This window comes from Glycine max, chromosome 12 (genome assembly GCF_000004515.6).
Source record: "Glycine max cultivar Williams 82 chromosome 12, Glycine_max_v4.0, whole genome shotgun sequence".
NCBI classification, from domain to species: domain Eukaryota; kingdom Viridiplantae; phylum Streptophyta; class Magnoliopsida; order Fabales; family Fabaceae; genus Glycine; species Glycine max.
In genome coordinates this window covers 41,045,243-41,070,021 of record NC_038248.2, presented here as the reverse complement: position 1 = coordinate 41,070,021, position 24,779 = coordinate 41,045,243, and the positions used below count along the sequence as shown (strand labels likewise).

The 24,779-nt window shown below is 32.4% G+C and overlaps 2 protein-coding genes across 2 annotated transcripts in view; one reads left to right on the top strand and one right to left on the bottom strand.

The window, feature by feature from the left end:
• The window catches only part of LOC100793398 (protein DETOXIFICATION 43), an 8,932-nt gene extending 3,151 nt beyond the window's left edge, over nucleotides 1-5,781 (top strand). The window contains exons 2-12 of the mRNA XM_003539590.5: nucleotides 250-371; nucleotides 786-1,097; nucleotides 1,799-1,953; nucleotides 2,044-2,179; nucleotides 2,928-3,024; nucleotides 3,128-3,228; nucleotides 3,907-4,070; nucleotides 4,303-4,491; nucleotides 4,946-5,041; nucleotides 5,132-5,253; nucleotides 5,454-5,781. Coding sequence (XP_003539638.1) covers nucleotides 250-371; nucleotides 786-1,097; nucleotides 1,799-1,953; nucleotides 2,044-2,179; nucleotides 2,928-3,024; nucleotides 3,128-3,228; nucleotides 3,907-4,070; nucleotides 4,303-4,491; nucleotides 4,946-5,041; nucleotides 5,132-5,253; nucleotides 5,454-5,532 — 1,573 coding nt within the window. The 3' untranslated portion in view covers nucleotides 5,533-5,781. The remainder of the gene's footprint in view (nucleotides 1-249; nucleotides 372-785; nucleotides 1,098-1,798; nucleotides 1,954-2,043; nucleotides 2,180-2,927; nucleotides 3,025-3,127; nucleotides 3,229-3,906; nucleotides 4,071-4,302; nucleotides 4,492-4,945; nucleotides 5,042-5,131; nucleotides 5,254-5,453) is intronic.
• Nucleotides 5,782-11,084: 5,303 nt separating this feature from the next.
• On the bottom strand, nucleotides 11,085-14,924 carry LOC100784225 (zinc finger CCCH domain-containing protein 30). Its single transcript, XM_003540481.5, has 2 exons — nucleotides 14,571-14,924; nucleotides 11,085-13,979 (listed from the first exon to the last, which is right to left on the bottom strand). The coding sequence occupies exon 2, from the start codon at nucleotides 13,884-13,886 to the stop codon at nucleotides 11,772-11,774; it is 2,115 nt and encodes a 704-aa protein (XP_003540529.1). The 5' UTR covers nucleotides 13,887-13,979; nucleotides 14,571-14,924; the 3' UTR covers nucleotides 11,085-11,771.
• Nucleotides 14,925-24,779: the final 9,855 nt, after the last annotated feature.

The following is a 24,779-nucleotide window of genomic DNA, read 5'->3' as shown; positions in this document are numbered from 1 at the left end:
TATAATGATGTAATGCCATAAAAATAATAGATGAACTCACGTATAAGAATGAAAGCTCGTATTTATAATATAAAAATTGATATATTATTTTAATGTCTTTTTCTTCTGATTTTTTCATCCCTTATCTATGCAAGGTTGATGGGGATTTTTTTTTTTACATATATTTCATTTATATGAACTTGCTAAGAGCAAAACCACTAATATAATTAATTTTATGATGAACTATGGAATCTTCTAATGTGAATGTAGACTTATTTTCAAGCTGGATGCCCTTTCTCGAGAGATATTAGGGATTGCATTCCCTGCTGCACTAGCTGTTGTTGCTGATCCGATTGCTTCTTTGATAGACACAACATTCATAGGCCACTTGGGTATTTCTCTCTTCCTTGCCAACATATATTGTTTAGAAAGCTTTCACAAATCTTGGTCATCATCATATATATGATGTCAATAGCTATTTCGTTAAATGTAAATTAAGGTCTTCATTTAGACCTATGGACTAAACATTGCTGGCCCACTTTAAAGATAGGAACTACTGTATATAATTAATTTTGCCCTCAAAATAGTAATTTTGCCCTAACCTTGTGGTTTCTTCTTTAAAGTAATTTTAATTTTTACAAAAATCATCGATCTCATGAGAATTTATAATTAGATAATAATATAAAATTCTTTATACTCTATTATATTGCCTTATAAACAAAATTCATAGTTTTAATTAAAAGAATTTTGTAACAAGAATCATTTTAGCTTTTGAAGATATATAACTTCCTTTTTCATCTATATAGGACCGGTAGAGCTTGCTGCTGCAGGAGTTTCCATTGCTTTATTCAACCAAGCTTCAAGGATTACCATATTCCCTCTTGTCAGTATTACAACTTCCTTTGTGGCTGAGGAAGATACTATCCAAAGGTTGATTAACAAAGAAACTGAAACTGATAACATAGAAAATGAAACAATAACCAAAGAAAATGTTGAGGCTCCAAAAAAATTCAAGGGGGAAACCGACGAATCAAACAATGTTGTAGCGAAGAGTACTTTTACATCTGGGGATGTGGAAAAATTAGCTACAGGGAACATGGGCATAAATAATGAAAATGGTACTTTTCTCTCTACATATATGTCTATAGGTGTGTTTGTCTATGTGAATCTGAATTTGCCTATAACACACACTACTAGCAGAGTCCTTAACATGGCACATGCATGGTTCTGATGAACCACTATTTCTTATTATATATAGGTGGAGAAAATGAACGAATGATTGATTTTTTATTATATATACACAACAAGGTTAATTAATTAGTTCGTGAAAATTATTTTTCTTAAAAAAGTGTTACGAATAATTTATTAACCAATGAAAAAATGAATAAATATACGGATAGAGAAAAATTATTTTAAAAGAGAGATAAGTTATTTTAGAAAAGAAAATATTACTTTTCTTATATACCGGACAAAATAGTTTCCGTATGAATCGGTATATTTCTGGATTATATAATACTTTTCTTTTGGTAACAAAACTGTGAAAAGAGAACTTCATAGTCTTGGAGTTAGAGCAATGAGGATAAATCTTCTATTCAAGAAGATATTTTTTTTTCAGGAATCGAATCAGCATGTTATTGTGAAGTACTCTCGGACACACACTCTTATTATATAATACTTTTAAATTCAATAAGTTATTTACGTGTAAATCTTCCTGGGTTTGTTTTCTAATTGGTGTGTAAATCAGTGAAAATTTTGAGGCTCTTGCATATGAGTTGAGATACCTCTTGTAATATATATTTTTTCTCTTTTTAAAAAAAAGTTACAAGTAGTACCAAAAGCAAACCCAAAGTTGGAAAGAAGCGCATTGCTTCAGCATCAACAGCGTTACTTTTTGGCACTATTCTAGGCCTCCTTCAAACTGCAATCCTCACATTTGCAGCCAAACCTCTTTTATATGCAATGGGTCTAAAACATGTAAGTTAATTTATTCATCATCAAGAGTTAATATAATTTGTTTATATACACTTTAGTTATAGTGGAGTTACTTCATCATTTTGTTTTTAGGATTCTCCTATGCTAATTCCAGCAGAGAAGTATCTAAGATTGAGATCAATTGGGTCACCTGCTGTTCTTCTCTCCTTGGCCATGCAAGGAATCTTTCGAGGGTTCAAGGACACAACAACTCCTTTATATGTGATCGGTAAGTTCAAATTCATTTGTATGAGTAATGATTTATGAATACTTATATGTGACAAATTGAGTCACCCAGTCTAATTTAGACTCATTGGATTGGATTAAAATGTGAAATCTATTCTGACCCGAACTTCTTTTGAGCTATAAAATTTATAGCCCAACTTAGTCTTATATAGTTTAATGGTCCAAATTAATCCTAATTAAAATTTAAAAAAATGAAATTATTGATATACAAAATTTTAAGAAATATATAAATATTAAAGAAATAAAAACGATTCATTGAGATAGGTCAAATAGGCCTATTTTTGTTTGGACTAAATTAGAAGCCCGACCTAGTTTGTTGGGCCATCGAACCAGGCAAACAACCTGTTTTTTTTTTTTTCTTTTCTTTTAAGAGCCCCTCAGCCTTAATTACAGATAGTTTAGGTTGATGGACATTCGCACAGTAGATACACTTACTCAACACTCTTAATTTCTCCTTATCTCACTTTTTACAATATTTAAATTTCTATCTCTTTTTCTTTTTGAGTGTCTATGGGCATATGAGTTTGCATAAACCATTTTTCTTAAGTATGACCAGATATAAATGAAATCTTGCCAAGGAAGAATGAATTATTTATTTTTATCCGTAAGGAGCATTGAATTATGCTGGTGCATCAAAATGCTTGTTGAAAGTGATATAAACGTTTTTGTATTATATTATTCAAATTCATATGTTTTTTCTAATTCGGGTTATTTAATTTTGTTTTACTTAGTTTCTGGATATGCGTTCAATGTCTTACTGGACCCAATACTTATTTTTTATTTGAAATTGGGCCTCAAAGGTGCGGCCATGGCACATGTTATCTCCCAGTAAGTCTTACTATACTTTGTTGTACACTATTTTAGTACCAATAATGGTTAACTACTTTTTGTGTTCATACAATTGTATTTAACAAAATGGCAATCCTTATAGGTACATGATGGCAATCACCCTCCTTTTGTTGTTAATGAAAAGAGTACATCTCGTACCCCCAAGCATAAAGGATTTGCAGATTTTCCGATTTCTTAAAAATGGTAAAGTGTTGAAAATTAGCATGTTAAAGTTGTAGATTCTTTATTATTATTGAAAAAGAAAAATAGAGACACAACTCACATACAATTTGGAGTATTCATACGATACAATCCTCAAATGAAAAAACAGAACCAAAGACCAAAAATATTTAAAAATATATCAAGTTATTTAATTAGATTGCATCGGTTTTTATTCCAGTCTCGATTCAAACTAAACTATATATGCAGGAAGGATCCATTTGAGGCTTTGTGGGTTGCTTCCCTCACAAGTTCTTTAAACATTTTTTTATATACACAATATATGCGTATAATTATAAATTTTCTCCACTATTTAAAGTTCAATAACAAAAGTCAATCCATTATATGAGTATTGTTATCACAAGTTTATATATTTTCCTAAACTTAAAATTTCTCGATATGTCACACAGTATATATGTGTCACCTATAATTTATGTATTGAATGTAATTTTCTCAATCAAATCATTTTTCTCTTTAAAACTAATTTAATCCAATTTGTAAACACTTGTACTTACTTTAATTGTTAGTTTTCTCCAATCACATAGGGGCTTCAAATGTTATCTTCTATTTCAAAAAAAATCCTTATAGAATATTAATAAGAATAATGTTGGTTGTGTTACTTATTATAATAACTTTCATATTTAATTTCACCATTTTCAACAGGTGGTCTATTGTTGACAAGGGTAGTGTCAGTGACATTTTGTATGACCTTAGCAGCATCATTGGCAGCAAGGCTAGGTTCAATTCCTATGGCTGCATTTCAACCTGGCCTACAGATTTGGTTGGCATCATCCCTTCTTGCTGATGGTTTGGCTGTGGCAGTACAGGTACAAATTTTCTTATCCTTAATTTCTTGGAATTAATGATTTAACATTATACATTTAATCTCTTAAATACTCTTGATTTGTGCAATACAAATCAAAACCAAAGAGTCTAACTCAGTTGGTTGAACAGGGTGTGTAAGTTGTTGGAAACTTCCTACTACTTGAATTTGATTCCTATAGAATAAAAAAAAAATATAAATCAAATATAACTAACCATAGTTCCCTTGTTTCACAGACAATGCTAGCTTGTTCCTTTGCTGAGAAAGACTATAACAAGGCAACTGCTGCTGCAACACGGACACTACAAATGAGTTTTGTTTTAGGCGTGGGGCTCTCTTTTGCAGTTGCACTTGGGTTATACTTTGGACCTGGAATATTTTCCAAAAACGCTAATGTTGTGCACTTAATCAAAATAAGCATGCCGGTATGCCCTTCACACAACAAATCATCAATGAAAAATTATCGTGAAGTACTACATTGTCTCTTTTATTGGTTGAAATTCGTATGTGGCCTACTAATTTTGGAATAAGACCCACTACATAGGAAGAAATTATATGGTTTAGGACTTTGTTGTCTCGACTAATCTATGATCTTGCAGAGATTGATTAAGACCACATAGTCCCAAACCATATAATAATTTCTCCCAAATGAGAAAATGAGACTCTCAGATTTACAATGTTTTTGGAGTCATATACATATAGCTCATATGTGCACTTTAACCAATTTTTTGAGATGTAGATCACTAATAGTAATCAAAACAAGCACTGAATGGAACCTATATGAATTTCACCAATAAGATAAAGCGCGAAAGAAAGAGTGTATTGATAGTATTTCTCTATACATGTTTTATTGTTTTCTGATATCATTTATTTCACCAGTTTGTTGCAGCTACTCAACCAATCAATTCATTGGCCTTTGTCTTTGATGGTGTCAACTATGGGGCATCCGATTTTGCATATTCTGCCTATTCTTTGGCAAGTTTGCATGTCCTTTTTCACCCTTTTCATACTATATCCTCCTTACCAAAATTTATTTAGTAATTTTTCCCTAATCTCTTTGTTTAGGTTTTGGTGTCATTAGTAAGCATTCCTATAGAAATCCTTCTCTTCAGGAGCAAACAATTCGTTGGAATATGGATTGCACTAACCATATATATGATTCTTCGTATGTTAGTTGGTATATGGAGGTAAACTTCCCCTTCTCAAAAGCAAGAAAATCTCATGCACATAATTTTAGTTTTTAATTTAAAAAATATTTATTAAACTATAGTCATAACTCATAAGATTTTTATAATTGGTCTATTTTTATTTTTCCTAATCACAATCACTTAATTTGTCAATTTTACACGTCAAAATTGGGTTACATATATCATGAATGTACATGCAGGATGGGAACAGGGACAGGACCATGGTACTATCTTAGAAAAGGACCATGGTGTTATATGAGAGGCCACTCATTGCCATAGAGTATTGATCTTATCAACAAGGAGCAACACATGTTTTTTTTTTATCAATTGTCTACACTTAGGATCTATATGGGTCCTATTTTAATATTTTCCATTAGCTTTGGTTATACGTTGTAATAAACTTATATCTTGGACTGCTCCACATGAATTATGTTATGCTTCCTACCCTGTTTCCTCCCTTTTTGAGTTATTAGATATGTATCCTATATAAACTATAAATATTGATTATGTTATTTATATAAAATTTTGCTTCCCATTATATGACTGTTTACATCTTTTATATTTATATCTTCATGGGAGTGAAAGTGTAAAAAAAAGTTAAAAAAGATAATGTCACGTAGGAACATTAGATGTAACTAAATTTAGTGGTCAAAATTTGAGGATAAGGTGCTTTGAAGATATGGATCATATAAAACACGTATTAAAAGTACAACGTTGGTACAATAAATCAAAATAAAACATGGGAACAAGAGACTATATGTTGAACTGACCAACACCGTATACAAACAGTGAAGCTCATTCAGCATAAAAGTCATTTACTTCAGCATACATGTGGGTTTTGAGGGAAGAAGAATAACATGGCATGGAGGTTGGTATGATGTGTTGCTAAATGGTTCCTATGGATGCATAGAAATAGTATTGTGTAACATGTGAATGAATAAAATAATATTGTGTTCAAGAATAAGGATCCTAACACCTTTTCTGTTAGTTTAAACTTAGACTTAGTAAAAGGCTTTTGATGACATGGAAATAGGTTAAGGTCATATTCCACACCTTTTCGTAACCTGATTCGACCTAAACAAGAAGAATCAATCAGCAGAGGCACAAATGTGATGGTGACATTGGTGAGTCAAAGACGCAAATGCAATTATTATGCAAGGAGGGAGAGAGTAAAAACTTGCTAAAAGATCCTTAGAAATTAGAAATACAATTTACAATATATGATACAGTTACTCACATATTATTGGTCAATATCAAAAGAAACCTTTAAACAAGTTTTTCATATCCAAAGCCTAAAAAAAAGTATGTCTTTAAAAAAAGCCTAAAAAAAGTAGTACAACTCAAACCAGGGTCTATCTTGTAAGACACAAGGCCAATTAAATTAAGCATTTGCCTTAGGCCCCAAATTACTTAGGGCATTAATTTTTTTATATTTTTTAATAAATTATTTACTATTAATTTAATTATTAGATAATAAATTTTCTTATGGTGTGATATACTATTACTTACTACTATTTTTATCAGTAAGACTATGTAATCTTAAGATATTTTCATTGTAATTAATCTAATCTAATATTATTTATCTATGTCAAAGGATATTAAATGAATTTATTATTGTATATATTTAAGAGTGATATGTTAAAATACTTGATTATAAATAATTTTATAGTTAAATTTTTTTTAAAAAAAAATACCTTAGGCCTCATAATTTTTATACACAGACTGACTCAGACTAGGATAGAAACACAATCTTCTCATCTTATCCTCCAATCTTATCTCATGAAGTCAGTACGCAATCCTAATAAAACCAACCCTTATTATCCTAACCCTTATTAATGTAGAAACGTCATACATGTTCTCAATTGATGCAAGTAACAAAGCAATCAATAGGACAAAGAATAATTGTCAATTTCCCACTACATATTTTCAAGAGAAAACGGATACCAAGGAGGCTCTTTTTGCCTAACCATATTGATTTTCCCACTCCATTACAATAAACACTAATGCCCCCCTTAGTGGAGTTGCCTCATGATTGATTGCTCAAGCTTTGGCAGGGAGCTTTTGTAAAGATCTATTGTCATCTTCCACAAGGACATTTGGGAACACACTGAAATGATATGGTTTGTCTGTCCTACACATTGCAAGTCATTATGAAATGATTTTTTATGCAATCTATCATTTGCACCTTTGGTTTTGAGCTCTCATTATAACTTGGACTAAGATGTATTTATTTGTTATAATCTCTTCTTGTTAATATTTCAGATTTTCATGTGAAAAGTATTGAATTAAAAAAATAATCATATATTTGATATTTTTAAAATATAAAATGTTCAATATTTTTTCTTGCGCAATATCTCATCGAGTTTGATCTTTTATTTAGGTTGGGTTGGTTTTTCTGTTTTAACATCTAATAGTCAAGGTCATGTAGTCTACGGGGGTTTTCTCCTCTTTCATTCACTGAAAAAAGGTCATGTAGTCTACTTAAAAATAAATGGTTTAAAACACACATATTTGGGTATTTGAATCCGTGTTTTTGATGCACATGTTCTTATATTTTTTTGTTAAATCAAAGAAAAACATAAAGCTACAAATAGTATTTTTTTATTTTTAGGAATAAAGATAAATATAAAAAAATTATAATAATTCACACACTTTATTCAGTTAAATGGACTAATTTCATTGGTAGCTTTTGACTTGATGCGAATTAAATGTTCAGCGTAATCAAACAGGCACCATTACTTAGTCAATTTGCCTATGGGTTATAAAATCCCATTTGAAAAGGTAGTTTTGATATGATTAGTATTACGGACTTTATTTTCATCGTAGTATTACGGACTTTATCATAGTAAGAAATTAATCTTTCTTTATGCAAAGTAAAAAATTAATCTTAGTTCATATAAAGAGTGGAGGGTTATTTTTGTGAATTCTCAAATTGGTGTGCCAGCAGATAAATTGTATTATTCGGTGTCCTTACCCTTGATAAATTTTTATAGATGGTTTGCTGATAATAAAAAATTATATATGATTTTTTAATCTAGATGACAAATAATAATTCTGAAACAATTTCATGTCAATTAGTACACGTGCATGATGATATGTATGATTTAAATTATTTAAGTTGTTTTTTTTAGTAATTTTTGTTTTGGTAACTTTATTATTAGTGTTGTATATTTATTAATTTTATTGACGATTAATTTTTATTAAAAAAATTGATTAATCATTTTTAATAAGAGAGAAAAAATTATGCATTAATAATGTAAAAAGCTTTACACAATCATTCAATAACATATATAATAAGTTTGTAAATTTTTAAAATAATTATTTTAAAATAATTCAAATATTAATTTATAATTAGACCAACATGTAAAACTTTTGTGCATTTATCAATACATTAATATTAAACTCAAATATTTCTTCTCACGCTCTTCTTTCATTAGCTCAAATTCAAAACCTTACACAGATTGAAAGTTCAAACGCTTAATAAGATATGTTTGGTAGTGTTTTTAATAAATTATGCTTACAAAGAAAAAGATAGATAACATTATTTTGTGACAGGCCTAATTAATCATTCATGCGCCGCGCTTGCCCTACTACCTCCTATATTCTACATTATGAACACACTATGCAATAATTTTTAGAGCCATGAAATGCAACTTTAGCTTAAGTTTTAGACTTGCATAGACTTTAGGACGTTAGTATCATTTTCTTTTACCTTTCTCGTTATTGGCCTCCAAAGTCAGAACCACGCGATTTCATTTTGATAAAGTTGCAGAGTGCACATGCTACCACCCATTATCAAAAGAAAAAAAAAAAAAAAAAATCACGTTATCCCAACGCTAAAAGTCCAGATGGTACATTTTTTTTTTTCACACATTAAACTTGGTCAAGTGTTTTAATTTAAAAATTTCGCGCAATGGATATTTTAAGCCCAAAGAGATGAGAAATTCATTTATTTTTACTGGCCGAAAATTAACATAAGAAGTGAGCAAGCATGCGAATTTTGGATTTTAGAGACCCTACAGCTTGGATGAGATTTCAAAATATTGAAGTTATTATAGCTATGGGTTGTTGCAACATCTACTCAGTTTAGAAATTGAATGTATTCTTTTTTAAATGAGGATATATATTAAAAAATATAATGCGCAATTATAATTATTGATTAAAAAATCAAGTGTGGTTGTGAAAAAAAAACAAGTGTATATATGTAATAAATTAAGAAATTATTAAAATTTCAACAATTATAAATGTAATTGATACATAATAATGAACCCTAAAAACTACCTCGTAATAAAAAGTATTGAGATGATACTCTAAAGCAACCTTTCCCACTCGAAATCAAGTATCAACCCTGTCAAACGCAATAAACAAAGCTATCCTCCCTTCGAACAGAGCTTGGGACCCATGCACTGATAAACTATCCACACTCATGCATGTGTATAAAAAAAATTTAGAAAGGAAAATTTATTGATTTCAAAAATATTATTTATTTTTAGTTTTATAAAAAAAATTATATAATTATTTTTTATTCTCTGTTTAAAATATTCTTATAAGAAGTTGAAACAATAACTAGAGAATCATATGAGAATGTAAGTAACAAAAGTAATTTTAAAATATGACCAAAAAACAGTAATCTTGAAATAAAATAAGTTTGGTGTCATGTCACTCACGAGTTTTGTCAGTTTTAACAAACAAACAAAAATGCATCAACTATCATGTACACTTTTTTTCTGTAAAAAAAAACAAATTAATTCATACATACTTCAAACAGATTATTAAACTCAAATAGTTGTAGTCCATATATTTTTTTCCTCTTTAGACTCTTCGAATTTGACTCGTATAAAAAAATGTACAAAGAGAGAAATATCATTAATCGAAAGTATATTATATTTAGAAGAAAAAAAATCTTTCAAAATAATTATATTTAGAAAAGTTCAAATTAACTGTAAATAAATTAACTTTCTCACTTTAGCATCCCAGAAAAAGTATATCAAAATTCTTCGTATGTTACATGAGAAAAAAATAATTTCATAAATTTAATGATAAAATTAATATGTTATAATTGTTTACATTCAAAAATTAATTTTAATTTTTTATCTTTCAAAAATCAATTTATCATCAACTCAAACTATAAAAAATCATAAAAAATCAAAATAGATACTTATCCAATACTTTTTTTATTGAACTACAGCTGGGTGAGTAGAAATTCTCGGCAGTATATAACTATTCCTTGCAACTATCAAAAATCAAAATAGATACTCATCCAATACTTTTTTTTATTGAACTACGGCTGGGTAAGTAGAATTACTACTATTCTTTGCATGTTTAGATTAAAGTTTACAAATTTAAGTTTAAGTACAGTAATAAAGATTTTTCAGGGATAGCCAGAAATCCAAAACACATCCTTTGTAATTTGCTAAACTGAAAGAAAAAAAAAATACGTATATAGTTGTTGATACAGGTCATCAAGTAGATGCACCCATACACACCAACTACAGTTGGCGCAGAGTAATCTCCCCAATAAAAAACCCAACTACCACCTTCATGACACTAGTCCAGTCTGCAGTGTAGCCAAGAAGCAACATAATTAACAACACCATCCCCAAATCTAGAAAATTTATCATTTAAAGCAACAAAAAAACCAAAAATATATTCCCCTCACTAGTTTCACAGTTAAAAAAGATTGCAAGATTTCAGAGCAGGACCACAGAATCATTCCACGACACCCCATAGCCATTTAAAACACTTGCAGTGAAGAGTAGGCATCGTACTAGTAGTTACACAGATTTAATTAAAGTAGGTACACGAAAGAGAAGAGAGGACAATAAAAAAGATAAGAAAAGAAAAACATTGCATTTGATTTGAATTTGAAACGAAATGATATATAACCAGTACAATTCAAGGTAATACAGCTTAATAAGAAGAACATTGTAAACTTCACTATCTCATTTATCTGCTGTAAATATTCAACAGTGCAGATTACCTCTAATTATTCCCTCAGAAAGAAACAACTTCTTCAACCTTAGGCAAACAGCAAATCATTCACTTGGCTTAACTTGGTGAACTTCGGAAAAATCTTTAGAACAAACGCAGGCTAATAATGGTTTTTGTCGCATTATAAACCAAACTAGCTTGCTTGATAGTGAACTCAGAACTCTAGCTTGCTTGATAGTGAAGTGAACTCAGAACTCTAGTGAAATAGCAAGGGCGAAAACCCTGAAACGGGGCCGTTTTGGAAGAAAAATAGATAACCTCGATAGGATTTTTCGCCTACTATTAATTGATCAGCCCCAAGGGAGAGAGCTTTTTCAGCTCTCCTGAAGCTATGTAGTAAAATAATGAATGACAATTATTTTATAAAAGAAAAAATAGAATATCCTTCATGTGACTCTGCAGCCAACCGATCCTCCATTCCTTTACTACACTTCCTTTCTTGTCTTTCCAAAAATTTCACCAAAAGAATATGTACCTTACGAAATTAAATACCTATCTCAACAAGATATGTAAAGGGTCAATTTTGACTAGACTACAAGCTGATCCAGCTGCATTTGCTCAAGCCAGGCTCCTAAAACAGAATGGTCAATGGATTCAATTTGGGAATTTGAATTTGGTCCATCAGCAGATGCAGTAGGCATAGGAGATGCAAACTTCTCTTTGATCATCTCAGGTGGGGATTCCTTCACCAGAGATTGGACCCAAGAGAGATCAGGCTCTTCCCCGTTGTTCTTGAGCTCAAACGAGGATGATCTTCGCATCTGACGACCAAGTGTGTCTCCATTTACTGACCAATCAGCTTTCCCATTAGGAGATCCCCACTTTGACCAAGGGTTTGCAGGGGAGCCAACAAGTGAGGCAGGACTGTTGGCACCGAGGTCTCTCGAACTGAGACTGCGCAGCTGCTGCTGCTGCTGCTGCTGTTTTTCGCGCTGAGCAAATGCCGATATGCGAGAGCTCATTGGAGAGATTGGTTCAACACTTCTTGGTGACATCCTACCCGAAGGAGATACACCAAAGGAAGCCTGTAAAAGAGGATGCTCAACATTCTTAGGAGATAGCAAGTTAGTATTTATAGGTGATAACATACTTTGGAGCTGTTGAAACTGATTGAGAACAGCTGATTTGTGCGTAGGGGAAAACACGGAACCCGCTGCTGGATCAGAATACCGGGGAGATGAAGAAATCTCAGCAGAAAAGAGATCTTCAAGATTTGATGGAGTTAGGATCTTGGACCGACCAGATCTACTCACAGAACCAGCACCAGGCCGCGGCTGTAAGTAACAGCTCAAGTCATTCAAAGGATGCTGCTGCTGGCCATCAAGATCAGACATCATGTTCAAGTCGTCTGGTGGCATGTCGCGGGCACTAAGGGAAGACCTCAATCGACTAGACTGAAGATTGCTTCCTGGTAAATGAAGAGCTGACACATTTGGCTGTGCCCAAGCAGAAGACAGTGACATGCCATTTGCAGATGGGGACATTGGTTGCCCAAAGTGGGATGGCGACATGGAAGAGACCGAAGAAGGCGAGCCCGGCAAAAGGCTCATCGCAGCAGCCATGTCCATGACATTAGGAGCCGAGGCAGATGACCTGGGCGAAGGGACAGCAGATCCAGTGGACACATACAGCGGACGAAGCTCCTCCGCAGTGTGAGCAAAAAAACACACCCTTCGATTGCAACTGGTACCATCTTTGCAGAGGCGTGTCCGATACTGAGCCGGGTGCAGCCAGCACTCAAACACCCCATGAGCATATTCACACATGTCCCCGCGCCTACAAGCCCCTTTCCTAAAATCAGGGCATGGCACACAGCTGTAATGGAACTTCCTGGGGTCTCTCCTCCGAGCATTCTCTCCGGGATGAACAAAAGGACACTCAGTCCAATCGTGAGAGTATGCCCGGGAACAAGGCCTCACCTTGAACGAAAACATCCGAAACTCATCGGTCGCATATATGCTGTTCTTTATATCAGGCAGCGATGGATCAATTGGGTATTCCTTCTTCTCCGACAAAGAGCAAACAGCTGCATCAGTAAACTTTGCCACCACAGGAGATGGCGGTGAGGAAGAAGGAGTATACGGCATCCCATTCGAGGAATGGCCAGGAGAACCCAGACTGGAAGTATTAACAGACACTGGGACAGAGAATTCACCAATTGAGCCTTCAGAAGCACTGTCCGAGAGAAGTTCCTCGAGAACGGCTTTTGCACCTTGCAGCTTCGGAGGAACAGCAATCACATCAATAGGGCGATTCCCATTTGCATCCACGCCATTCACATCGGCCCCAGCCGATAAAAGAATCTTCACAGCATCAACAGCATTGGCAGACCCACCAGAAGCAGCACAGTGAAGAGCAGTGGTTTTGTTCGCCCCACACGCGAAATTTACATCTGCCTCGGGGCACAACAGTATAATCTTCATAACATCAATGCTACCATAAGTTGCAGCAACCATCAAAGGGGTTCTGTGCTCAAGAACAAATTGCTTCGATCCGTTTTGCCGGCCATACCAGAGCCCAACCTCATTGATCGAAGAAGAATCTTTCTCTAAAAGCACCTTGAAGCCTTCAATATCATTGTTAGAAGCAAGTTCCAGCAAACTGGAAAAAGAATCTTCAGTATTAACAGTTAGCGATTTCATTTCTTTATCGTTAGCTGACTTTTACACCTAAAGGGAAGACGAAGTTGAAGGAGATTTTGATTTCTCTGGACCACCTCACGTGACTTCAACTAACTGGGACAATAATCATAAAAAAACACAAACAAACCATTAATCAATAAATCAACAAATTAAAGAATAAAAAAAATAACCTAAATTTGGCATAGAAAAATTCACAATAACACAAAAGTTTACTAAGGATTCTAACAACAGATTAAGCAAAAACCACGCTTGATGAGAAATAGTAACATAAACAATAAAATTATTTAAGAAAATTAATAAATAATAACAAATCACAAGGTAGCATAACCACACGAAAGTATTGTTGACAAACAAGTAGCTGAAAATAATAATATACATACACACATATATGTGTGTGTGTGTGAGTGTGTGTATGTGTGTTTGTGTGTGTGTGCATTACTTTAATCTTAAAAAATGAAACACAACAAGAGCACAGATCTGAGGTAAATCTAGAATCATCTTTAGCAGATTAAAGATAACAACAAAACAATTGCAAAATGAAAATAGAACAAAAATTTCTAACCATGAAAATAGAAGAAGAAAAAAGTGATTCACTCGATGATCGTGTAAATTCAACAGCTAATAAAGAAAAAGGAAAATTCATGAGCTGAGAGAAGAGAGAGAGAGAGAGAGGGAGAAATTCACCGATTACAGGTGGAGGCAGTGGCGATCATCAAGTTTAGAAACTGAAAGAATCTGCGACGAATCGGAATGTGAAGTGAGAAGAAAAAAGCGAAGAATCAAAGAATCGGAAGCAACAACAACGAGATCTGAACACGGAAGAAGCAGAAGAGTTAAGGCTTCACTCTCCATCGATGAAACTGAGGAAACATCAGAGAGGGTTAAGAAGAGAGAGAATGTGGTGTGTGTGACTTTGGAAGAGAGAGAATGTAACGTCTAGAAAGAAAGAAATTGAAATTGAAATTGAAATTGAAATTGAAATGAAATGCGGAGAAAAGAAGAATTTAGGGTGAATTTATTTAAGAACCAAATGAAATGGTGCTGAAATGCACGCCAAATGAAAGGCCAAATGAAGTCTCTGGAGTGGGGGTGTCGGGGAACCGGGTGGGTCGGTGGGAGTGAAAGAATGGAGTGGAAGGGATTGCGAAAGAGAGAGGAGGGGTTGAACCGGTTGACCGGTACGGGTGGATTTCATTGCGAGATTAAAGCGGAATGAAATGAGGTCTTGAGATCCGCCAATGGGAGAGCGACTCGTGCGCCAATGATGGGTAAGTGAGGACAGTAGTCAATTGTGTTAATTGTGGAGTCAAATCAAAACAGCACCGGAAAGAGAAAATATCTTCATTTTTTAACCCCATTAAAATTAAAATATTACAAAATTTTAATATACTTTTCACTAGCATTTAATTCATGTTTTATATATTATTTATTAGAATTTAACGTTGGTTCACTATCAGAGCAATATAATATTAACATTCAGAAGTTGTTGTTAATATGTCCATATAAAATAATTTTATAAGAAAATAACAATTTTATTATATACTATTGTCTTGATTTCTTATACTTTTAGTATATAATTCTTATTTTTTTACTTATTACACGGATCGTGAGTTATTTAACTTTAATAATAATAGTATAGAGTTTCACTTTTAAATATGTAGTGTTATATTCAAATTATATTGAAATGAGAGGATTCTAAAGATTATACAAATATGAGATTGTATAGTTAATGGTGACTTAAACAAATAAATTAGTATTATACATATCAATAAAATATATTTATTTTTTAATAGTGTATCATTTAAGAATTATATAATTAAGTATATTTAATTTTAAGTAATTATAAAATATGTGACCTTTTAAAAAGTTTCCTAAAAAATATTTGAGTGAGGATAAAATATTTTAAAAAAATTTGTGTTAATTTGTAATGTAACAATAACTTTTGATTTATGCTAAGAGTAAATTTTCTTTTAGTAATCACTGATATGTAACATATATTTACTAAAGTACAAATGTATCCTAAATTGAAGTAATAGGAGGCCTAAGTATGGATATCATATCCAAAGGACTAGGGGCAATTCTAAAACAATCCAATTTTGTAATAAATTAAACAATTTAATTTTAATTAAATGTTTGCAAAAAATGTGTTCAGTTAGTCACTAGAAATAAAGTTCCAAGAGTCATCGGTTCATAAGTCAAGAGATTACCAATTAGAAAAGATTAGGGTTTTGATTTCAATCATCAATGTGATTTCCCAATTTCTTATTTCAATTGATTTTTTTAATTATTTTGCAATTGCTAACATTCTCTTAAAATAGTTTACATGTTTTTATCAAACGTCATTAATTGTCTTTCTTATAATCTAATTTATATTTGGTCATTTAGACTTCAAAATTTTTTTTAAAAAAAGCATAAACACAAAGAGAAAGATTAAAGATTATTAATTTGGTTAGAAATTCACAAAATATGTTTGGCCATTCGCTATTTTGTGAACATGATTATTCTATAGTTCCACAAATTACAAGAAGATGGTCAGCTACGAATAATTGCCTAATATATTAGAGCAATTAATTATAAATAAAATCAGTAGACCAATCCAATTGACTGAATAATACAAAATTCAATTAAAATAAACCATTGGGATTTACAAGCACAACTACATCATAACACTATAAAAGGAAAAATTAGCCGATTATATAAACATAGGAAAGCAATTTAACAACACCATATACATGAAAAATAAAAGAGTAAGAAGTTTTACAATTCAGGACCCCATGTTGTTCTTCATGATCTTTCCTACCTTCTAAAGCTCCCTTAAAGTCACTCTCTCACTTAGACTATTCTACTTTCAAAATGAAGTATAAGATAATTAACTTTGGCTCCCCCTCTTCTATTTATAACAAATGTTCTGACTTAGGGGTGCGAAGTCCAACACAACTATGCTTTACATTAATTAGCACGATTATGCTAAAAGTGCAGACTTTTTAAAATTTGAATTTGTTTGGTGCCTTAATGGATCAACATGACCATGCTTTGGGATAACATGACCGTACTCAGAAAAGTGACATTGATTCTCTTTGTGAAATTTGTAGCACAGTTGTGTTGCTCCTAACACATCTGTGTGGTGTGTGGTGTGTGGTGCTGAGCACAATCGTTCTTTTTAGGAAGTGTCCAAATATTCTTCAAATCATCCTTTTTGAGGCTCTCTTTTCCTGCTTATTCTCCTATGAGGCCTTCCTATTGCACACTTAGCATAAAAACATGACTTTTGCGAATAAAGTATGCATTAATAGGAACAAAATGGGAGCAAAACTCACTTCCTAACACATGCAAAATATGTTTTATCAATCACTAATTATATCAGTTAATATAAAAAAATCTTATTTAATTGAAATATCCTTATTAAAAAGTAAAAATATAATTGTGAAACTAATTAAGCATTTAACTTAAATTAAAAAATAATATTTTTGTTTTCCAAATTAACAAATATTATAAAAGCCTCACCAAAGTGATGGATAAAAATGAAAATTGATTATAAACAAAACTAGTTGATACTCAATACTAATATCATGATAAGTATTTACATAAATTTAAATATTAAAAATATTTCTTCCAGACTTAAATATAAGAAATAAAAAATACATGTGAGATGGACTAAAACAAATAAATTTTAACTAACTTCTACCTATTTAATTATATCATCTTCAAAATACCATTCATTTAATTAGAGTTTTATTTTCAACAATCTTTTTTTCCAATACAGTTAAGCGTGAAGGGTATATTTTAATACATGAATTAATTTTTTAAATGAAATTAGTATGAATAAGTTTTTTCTTATATTTCAGTCCGAAAGAAATACTAATAAAGAAGCAATATATATATATATATATATATATATATATATATATATATATATATATATAATTATTTAAAATTTACTGTTAAATGACTGTTGCATTTTATATATAATCAATATTATTTATAATTATAAAAAAGTTATTATTTTGATAATAAATAAATTTGTTTTCTTAACTAGCGTTCTAATACCTTAAAGACACTAAATATCATTTACTAATTCAAAAAGACATAATAGTGGCAAAAACTTATAAATCACTCTATAATATGTCTACGGCATCACAGTAACTTAATTTTTGTAATGATTTACGTTTGCACATACTTAAGATAATTTGAACAAAAGGTTTCTCATTTACGAAACTAGGTAGAAAAATAAAATGAATGAAATGCAAGGGGGTTAGAACATTTTTGCACCAAGCACAAGGCTCCAAAAAGGAAAGGAAATATCCTAGTTGGTGTTAGGCATGGAGGAGCAGGCAGAGAGGTTCCCCACCTAAACAACCTTAAGATAATTGAAGGCGGGAAATCGATTCTGCGTTGTGGGTTTCGTTAGGTTAATGCTTCATAAATAGACAATACCTAACCTACAATATGCATGGTCCCCATCTTTGTTCTTCCATGAAAATCAAACCTACTTTGTATTCAATTTCAATGGAAAACGATGGCTTTTCTTTTCGACTCTTCCAAACTTTCTATTTAGCTCCCCCTAAAGGGTACCATTCCAATGTGGCCCCCCCCTTCACCCATTTCTGCTTCTATTCTTATCCTTATAAGTCATTTTCAAAACATTTTAAGAAATAATTATTTGATTTTATTTGTAAAAAAGCTCATAATTAGCACGTTAATTTATGAAAATATTTAAAAATTTAAATAAATATATTATTTCCTCTAAAGTAAGCATCTTACATGCCTATTTTCATTGATATATTTAATTTAAAGTATATCTTACGATGTTGACTACGTAAAATTTAAAAATAAATATTCCTTTATTTGTGTATTTTTCAGACAAGTTCATTTTTTTCCTTCAAAAGTTCTATCCTAATTTCTAAAATTTATGAATATTGGTCATGCTAACATTTCTTGTTGATTAATGTGTTCGATCACCTAAATATTTATGACTTTTAAGAGCTACATTAAATTTTTACTTTTTTATGAACTTGTCTATTTGTTTTTGAGCTTTATAACATTGTACTTTAAACTTAATAAAAAAATTTAGCTTGTTTTTTTTTTCCTTATCAGATAAAGCGAATATTATTAAGGGATAATACGTAGTGCTCCATCCTTCATATATAAAGTCCAAATTTGACTCTGTTTATAACTTTGCTTCAAGCACTGTACGTAGAGGACAAATATACACAAAAGTTTGAAAATTAAGTCACCTTTAGCATTATCTAGTGAAAAATTAATAGCACCCTAGCTAGTATTCCAGTGAAGGCACCCTAGTATTATCTAGTGAAAAATTAAGGCATCCTAGTACAAGGTCCAAGAGACAAGGTAAATCAAATGATTCATGTCGATCTGGATACCATCTCATCAAAAATATTTATGTACGAACTATACTTTGGATGTGTCTAATTACTTTGGACACTTCTCGTGCTTGAACTTATAAATAATAATAATAATAATAATAAATGAATGAATATCATTTCATCAAGGTTATCATGATCATATATAGAACAAATAATATTAAACCAAAAAACTAATCATCCCCGCATTTTTCAACGAGCCAAAAAACATCTACGAGACCTAAACATAAAAAAGTGCACGAAATCTTTCTTATACTCAATATTTATTAATCATTGTTTTGTTTTCCATCCATCTGAAATTTATTAGACCTAATCAACAATAATAAATGATTTTCAGCCCATCAAGAGTAGTATAGAGAATAATATCCGTGTCACTTCCCATACACCATCAAGGGTAGACTTATGTCTACATGCTGAAAAATACTGAAATCCCCACATAAATAGGGAAAAGATTGTACTCCCAGGAAGCAAAGAGGCATTATATTTCAATAATAATAATTATTTGGGCATTATTGATGTCAATGTCTTAATCATGGTACACTTGGTGGGTTCAGGGTGACATTAGAGGGTGTCGCTTGTGGGGAACCGCATTAAGGTGTGGGGAGGAAAATGAACAGACATCGGGGACTATCCTAATTTGTTTCTCTTGTGGAATATGATATATGATCCAAAACGATGTGGCTAAGGGACGGTGCTCTATGGTGGGGTCGCACTTTCGATTCAAAATTCAGCCAAGTGGATAATAGGACAATGAAGGTGAACCGATTATTCAAAAATCGGAAAAAATAAAATAACAAACAAAATCAATTCCAGAAAATTTAGGAAAGTTAAATTCTGGATCATCAGGATCAAAGGACAGATTTCAAAATTTAATAAACGCTGATAAAAATATTTACATATTACTCATTAACAAAATACTTACATTAACAAAGAGAATCAAATTCATGTTTTTGTGAAATATGAATTCATTGTGAATTGAACCAATCCTTATAACTAAAAAATCAATAAATTGATTAGGCAAGTATACATGGTGAATCATTGTTCTACCATAGACATGTTCAATTGAGAGTGGGATCCATTTATGGCTCTAATAAATGCCACGTGTGTGGATTTGCATGGCTAAGAAATCAAGGATTGTGAGGGAATCTTTAATAGTCCATCTTCCCTTTTAGTTCTCAAATTTTTGTTGTCTTATTATAATACATCATATATAAGAATTTTAGCAATTTTTTATTTTAATGATAAAATTATTTAAAAATTTGAAATGAGTCTTGCTTATTATCTCTCTTTCTATACTTCATGTTATAAAAATAATATTTTAACATTAAGAAACAATTTTTATATAAGAACAATTTCTACACTAACTTTCAATGGATCTTTTAAATAAGAACTTGTCTTTACTTCTACAAAATACTCCAACAAAGAAATTGATGGAGAGCTGAGAGAAAAATAATGTTCACACCCACGATCATGGAAAATGAGAAACTATTGGATGGAGGTGGTGGTGATGAGGCACAGAGAGTGTCATTCAAAGAGAAAGTGATAGGAACGGTTTCTATGTCAACAAAACCTAAGAATATCCTTAAAGAGGGTATGATGAGCATGGAATACGAGGGAAGAAATAAATCACTTACAAAGTTCAAAATGGGACATATTGCTTTTGAGCAACTGTATCCTCCTTGGAAGAAGTGTCTAGTGGTGAAACTATTAGGAAAAAGTATTGGTTTCTTGACAATGAAGGAGAAACTGAAGTTGACCTGGAAACTGGAGGGATGGTTTGATCTCATAGATGTATCTTATGTTATTTTATGGTGCGATTTGACCTTGATGCGGATCGTGAAAAGGCTGTCAGTGGAGGATCGTGGATGATCTTTGATCATTACCTCGCAATTCATCCATGGATCATAGATCTTGTAGCAGCAGTTCGCCCATAGATCAAACCCTAGTGTGGGTCTATTTCCCAGGCTTAAGAATGATCTATTACAATGAAAGTGTCTTGCTTACAATTGTTAAAGTAATTGGTACCCCTACTAAGATGGATAAAACCACATTGAATATGCACAAGGGTCATTTTGCCAAAGTTTGTGTGCAAATTGATTGGACCATCATTGTGGTGAAGAAGTTTAACCTAAATGGCAACTAGTATAACATAGAGTATAAGGGATTGCATGCCATTTATGTAGAGTGTGGTTGTTATGGACATGTGATGAAGGAGTGTACTAAGGTTGGCTCAAAGATAGTGGCAGACAATACTGCTCCAAAGGAAACAACAAGTAACCAAGGGGACCATGATCATCTTGTAGGGAGCGCAAACCCTAGCAAGGATGCAAGGGGTGCATATCCTAACAAAGATGCCACGTTGGCAAACTTAGAGGGACCCACTAAGATTGTGGCACATAGGGAGTGGATGGATGTGAAAAGGAAACCTAGGAAAGGGAATATGGATCAAAAGGTAGCCATAATTGGAGATTTAGTGAATCATAACAATAAAAGAAAAGAGGGAACAAAATTTTCAGTTTTCAATCAAAATTATTTGATTATGTTGGAGGGCATTAAAGTTGTGCAAAATCATTCAAACAAATTATTGGGAGTTAATGAAGTGACATCATCCAACGTGACTTCCACAAGTGAGAAACGTGAGCTTAAAAAAAATGAGAATAGATGTGTGCAACTTGATGCAACAACACATGGGAAGTAAATTATGGATCCTCATATTTTAAATGCTTTGAAAACAAGCTCTAAGACTAATGGGAATTCTCATATAACTCACAATAAGCCTAAAACCCTAGCCTTAAATGCTAGCATGCCTACGACATCCCATCATATGCACTATATCACTAGTATGTTTGCCTAACAACCTTTGGGAAAGGACAAATCTCAATGGTTCCATCCATCGATGCAAATGTAAAGGGAGTTCCAAAAGTGCCTAGAGAATTCGTGATGCATATGGATCTAGGAGATGCCTAAGGTCAATTTACTAATGGAGTGATAGAGCCTGTTCAGGCTCATGATGCAACCCCCATGCAAGATGTAGCTATAAGTTCCTAGTGGGTGATGTTTCCTATCTCAAAAAGTTGTTATGGAAGTCTTGAAAGATGTGAATGTTTTATCCTGAAATATCGAGGGTACAATTAACGTTAAAAGGCATCGATATATCAAGGAGTTGGTGTGGATGGACAAACCTTTTGTGTTTATTTTTTTTTTAGACACATAGTCTTTTTGCTTCTATAGACAATTTTTGGAAGTTGCTAGGTTTTGAAGTTCATCATCTGGTGGAAGCCTTGGGTCATTTTTAGAAGGATTTAGGTCTTAGTTAGTGGTCAAAGTAATATAGCCATTTATGAGATCCATTCTTTTCGTAAGCTATCACCTTTTCGATTTCTAGAGGCAGTGAAAGATGGTGTTGTTCAGCTGTTTACGCGAGTCCTCAGTATTCCAAGCCCACCCTCATTTGGGATCATCTTACTTCCATTCGGTCCAATATTCTTGATCCTTGGTTGCTAGTTGGTGATTTCAATGAGATTATGATGCCTACTGGGATGAGAGGAAGAAAGTTTATAGCAACAAGAGGGGACCTCATGATGGCAATGATTGATGCTTGTAGTCTCATTGATATTGAAGCTACTAGGATGAAATATACTTCGTATAGGAAGCAATTGGGGAACGTTACAACGAAAAGGCTAGATAGAGCTCTTGTTGACCAACCTTGGAAGCTTGCTTTCCTATAAGCCTTTGTGGAAAATTTATGTTGAGTATACTCGGATCACTACCTTATGTTGATTCGTGCGGAGGTATAATAGCTACTTGTCATTTGGGTCAAGATGCCTCGTGTCCCATGTGCTTAGTTGATAGTGAAATAATTTTACATTTGCTCCCCGATTGCATGTATTCATGAGAACTTTGGCTACGTATGGGTGTGGCACATCAACCCATCATACACTCTTATGATCTTAACAATTGGATCTACAAAATGTTATATCATAAAGAAGCTGAGATTGTGGTTACGATTTGTTGGTGGGCTTGGTTTTAGAGGTGTAATAATATCTTTAACTCCTACTATGGACTATTTCACATGTGTATAATTTGATCCAATCTAGCATGGCATAAAACCTATATATGAGAATGAACTACACTGGAAATGTCTCGACTCACCACTAGTGGATAATTGCATAGGCACTCGAAGGGATTTTTGAGACCATACTGGATCGTGGATAGGAGGATTTTCAAAATTGTTTACTGATGGTGATCAGATATGGCAGAGCTTCTTTCAATTAAAGAAGGTTTATCGAATGCTTGGAAGTATGGGCATCAACATATCATTTGCGAGACTGTTTGTAGATAAGTCTTTGAAGTCATTCAACTAAGAGATACTAGAAGTGGTAGAGCACATTTTTATTATGATGTTGTTCAGGAGATAGCGTTGTTGATGATGCAAAATTGGTAGGTGGAGTACCAAGTGATTTCGAGAAAAGCCAATGGTATGACTCATATCCTTGCCGGATAGGGTTCTCCAAAACCCTTAGTGACAAATTCCTGGTTTGAGGCCCCTATTGGGGTCCTAGCTTTTGTAGTCTTGTTTCTTTTGTTTCCAACCTTCCAAAAATATACGTACTCAAGCAACATTTGTTTTGAGTTTTTTTTTTCTTTTTAGGGGCAAAATATGGAGAGAAATTGAATTTTTATGTGCCAGAACAATAAAAAACAAAGCTACAACCTAACAAAAGTAGTGCCAAAAGCATTTGCTGAAATAACAACAAAAATTGAAAAAGGGAAAACATCCCATAACACACTCCAATTTGCACAACAATTTGTTTCCCTAAGAATATGAAGAAGTTGAACATTCCAAGCTTTAGCAAGTAAATATTTAATCGTTTTAATGATCACAACATAAAGGTAAACTTCTTGAACTTGATGAAGAATAGCTTGTAGGCATTCATAGAGTTAGTTTCACAAACAAGGTGCAAAAGTCCTAACTCCCAAGCTATAGTTGAAGAAACTAAATGACTAGTTTAACTTGATTGATAGTAGAGTAGTGTACGAGTCTATTCAACTTGTTTAAACATGATTCACGTTGACCCATGATTATATTGAATTGATATGATCTATGATAAAAAAGTACTTCTTCCTAATTTATGTTTGTTAGTTCATATTAAATAGATTTCCCATGAATTAAGGATATAAATTTAAAAATGTAAAATAACTTAAAAAAACTGAAATATATGAAAAAGCTAAATTGTTAGTTCATATTAAATAGAACTGATTAACAGTGTTTATAGTAAGTAAACTAAATTACTAAATTTGAAGAACTAATTCAAACGAACTAAATGGACATAATTTAGTTTGAATTGTGAGATCGTATTAGGTCAACTTCTACAAATGTTGGTTTGGTTCACCCGATCCGTATAACAAAACCTTTTGCTTGCATTTTTTTTTTTAAAAAAATCTAATCCATTATCACTTGGTTTTGTGCGGTCGAAAACTTCTTGTACCTTCTTCTAGCTAAGAGAATCTC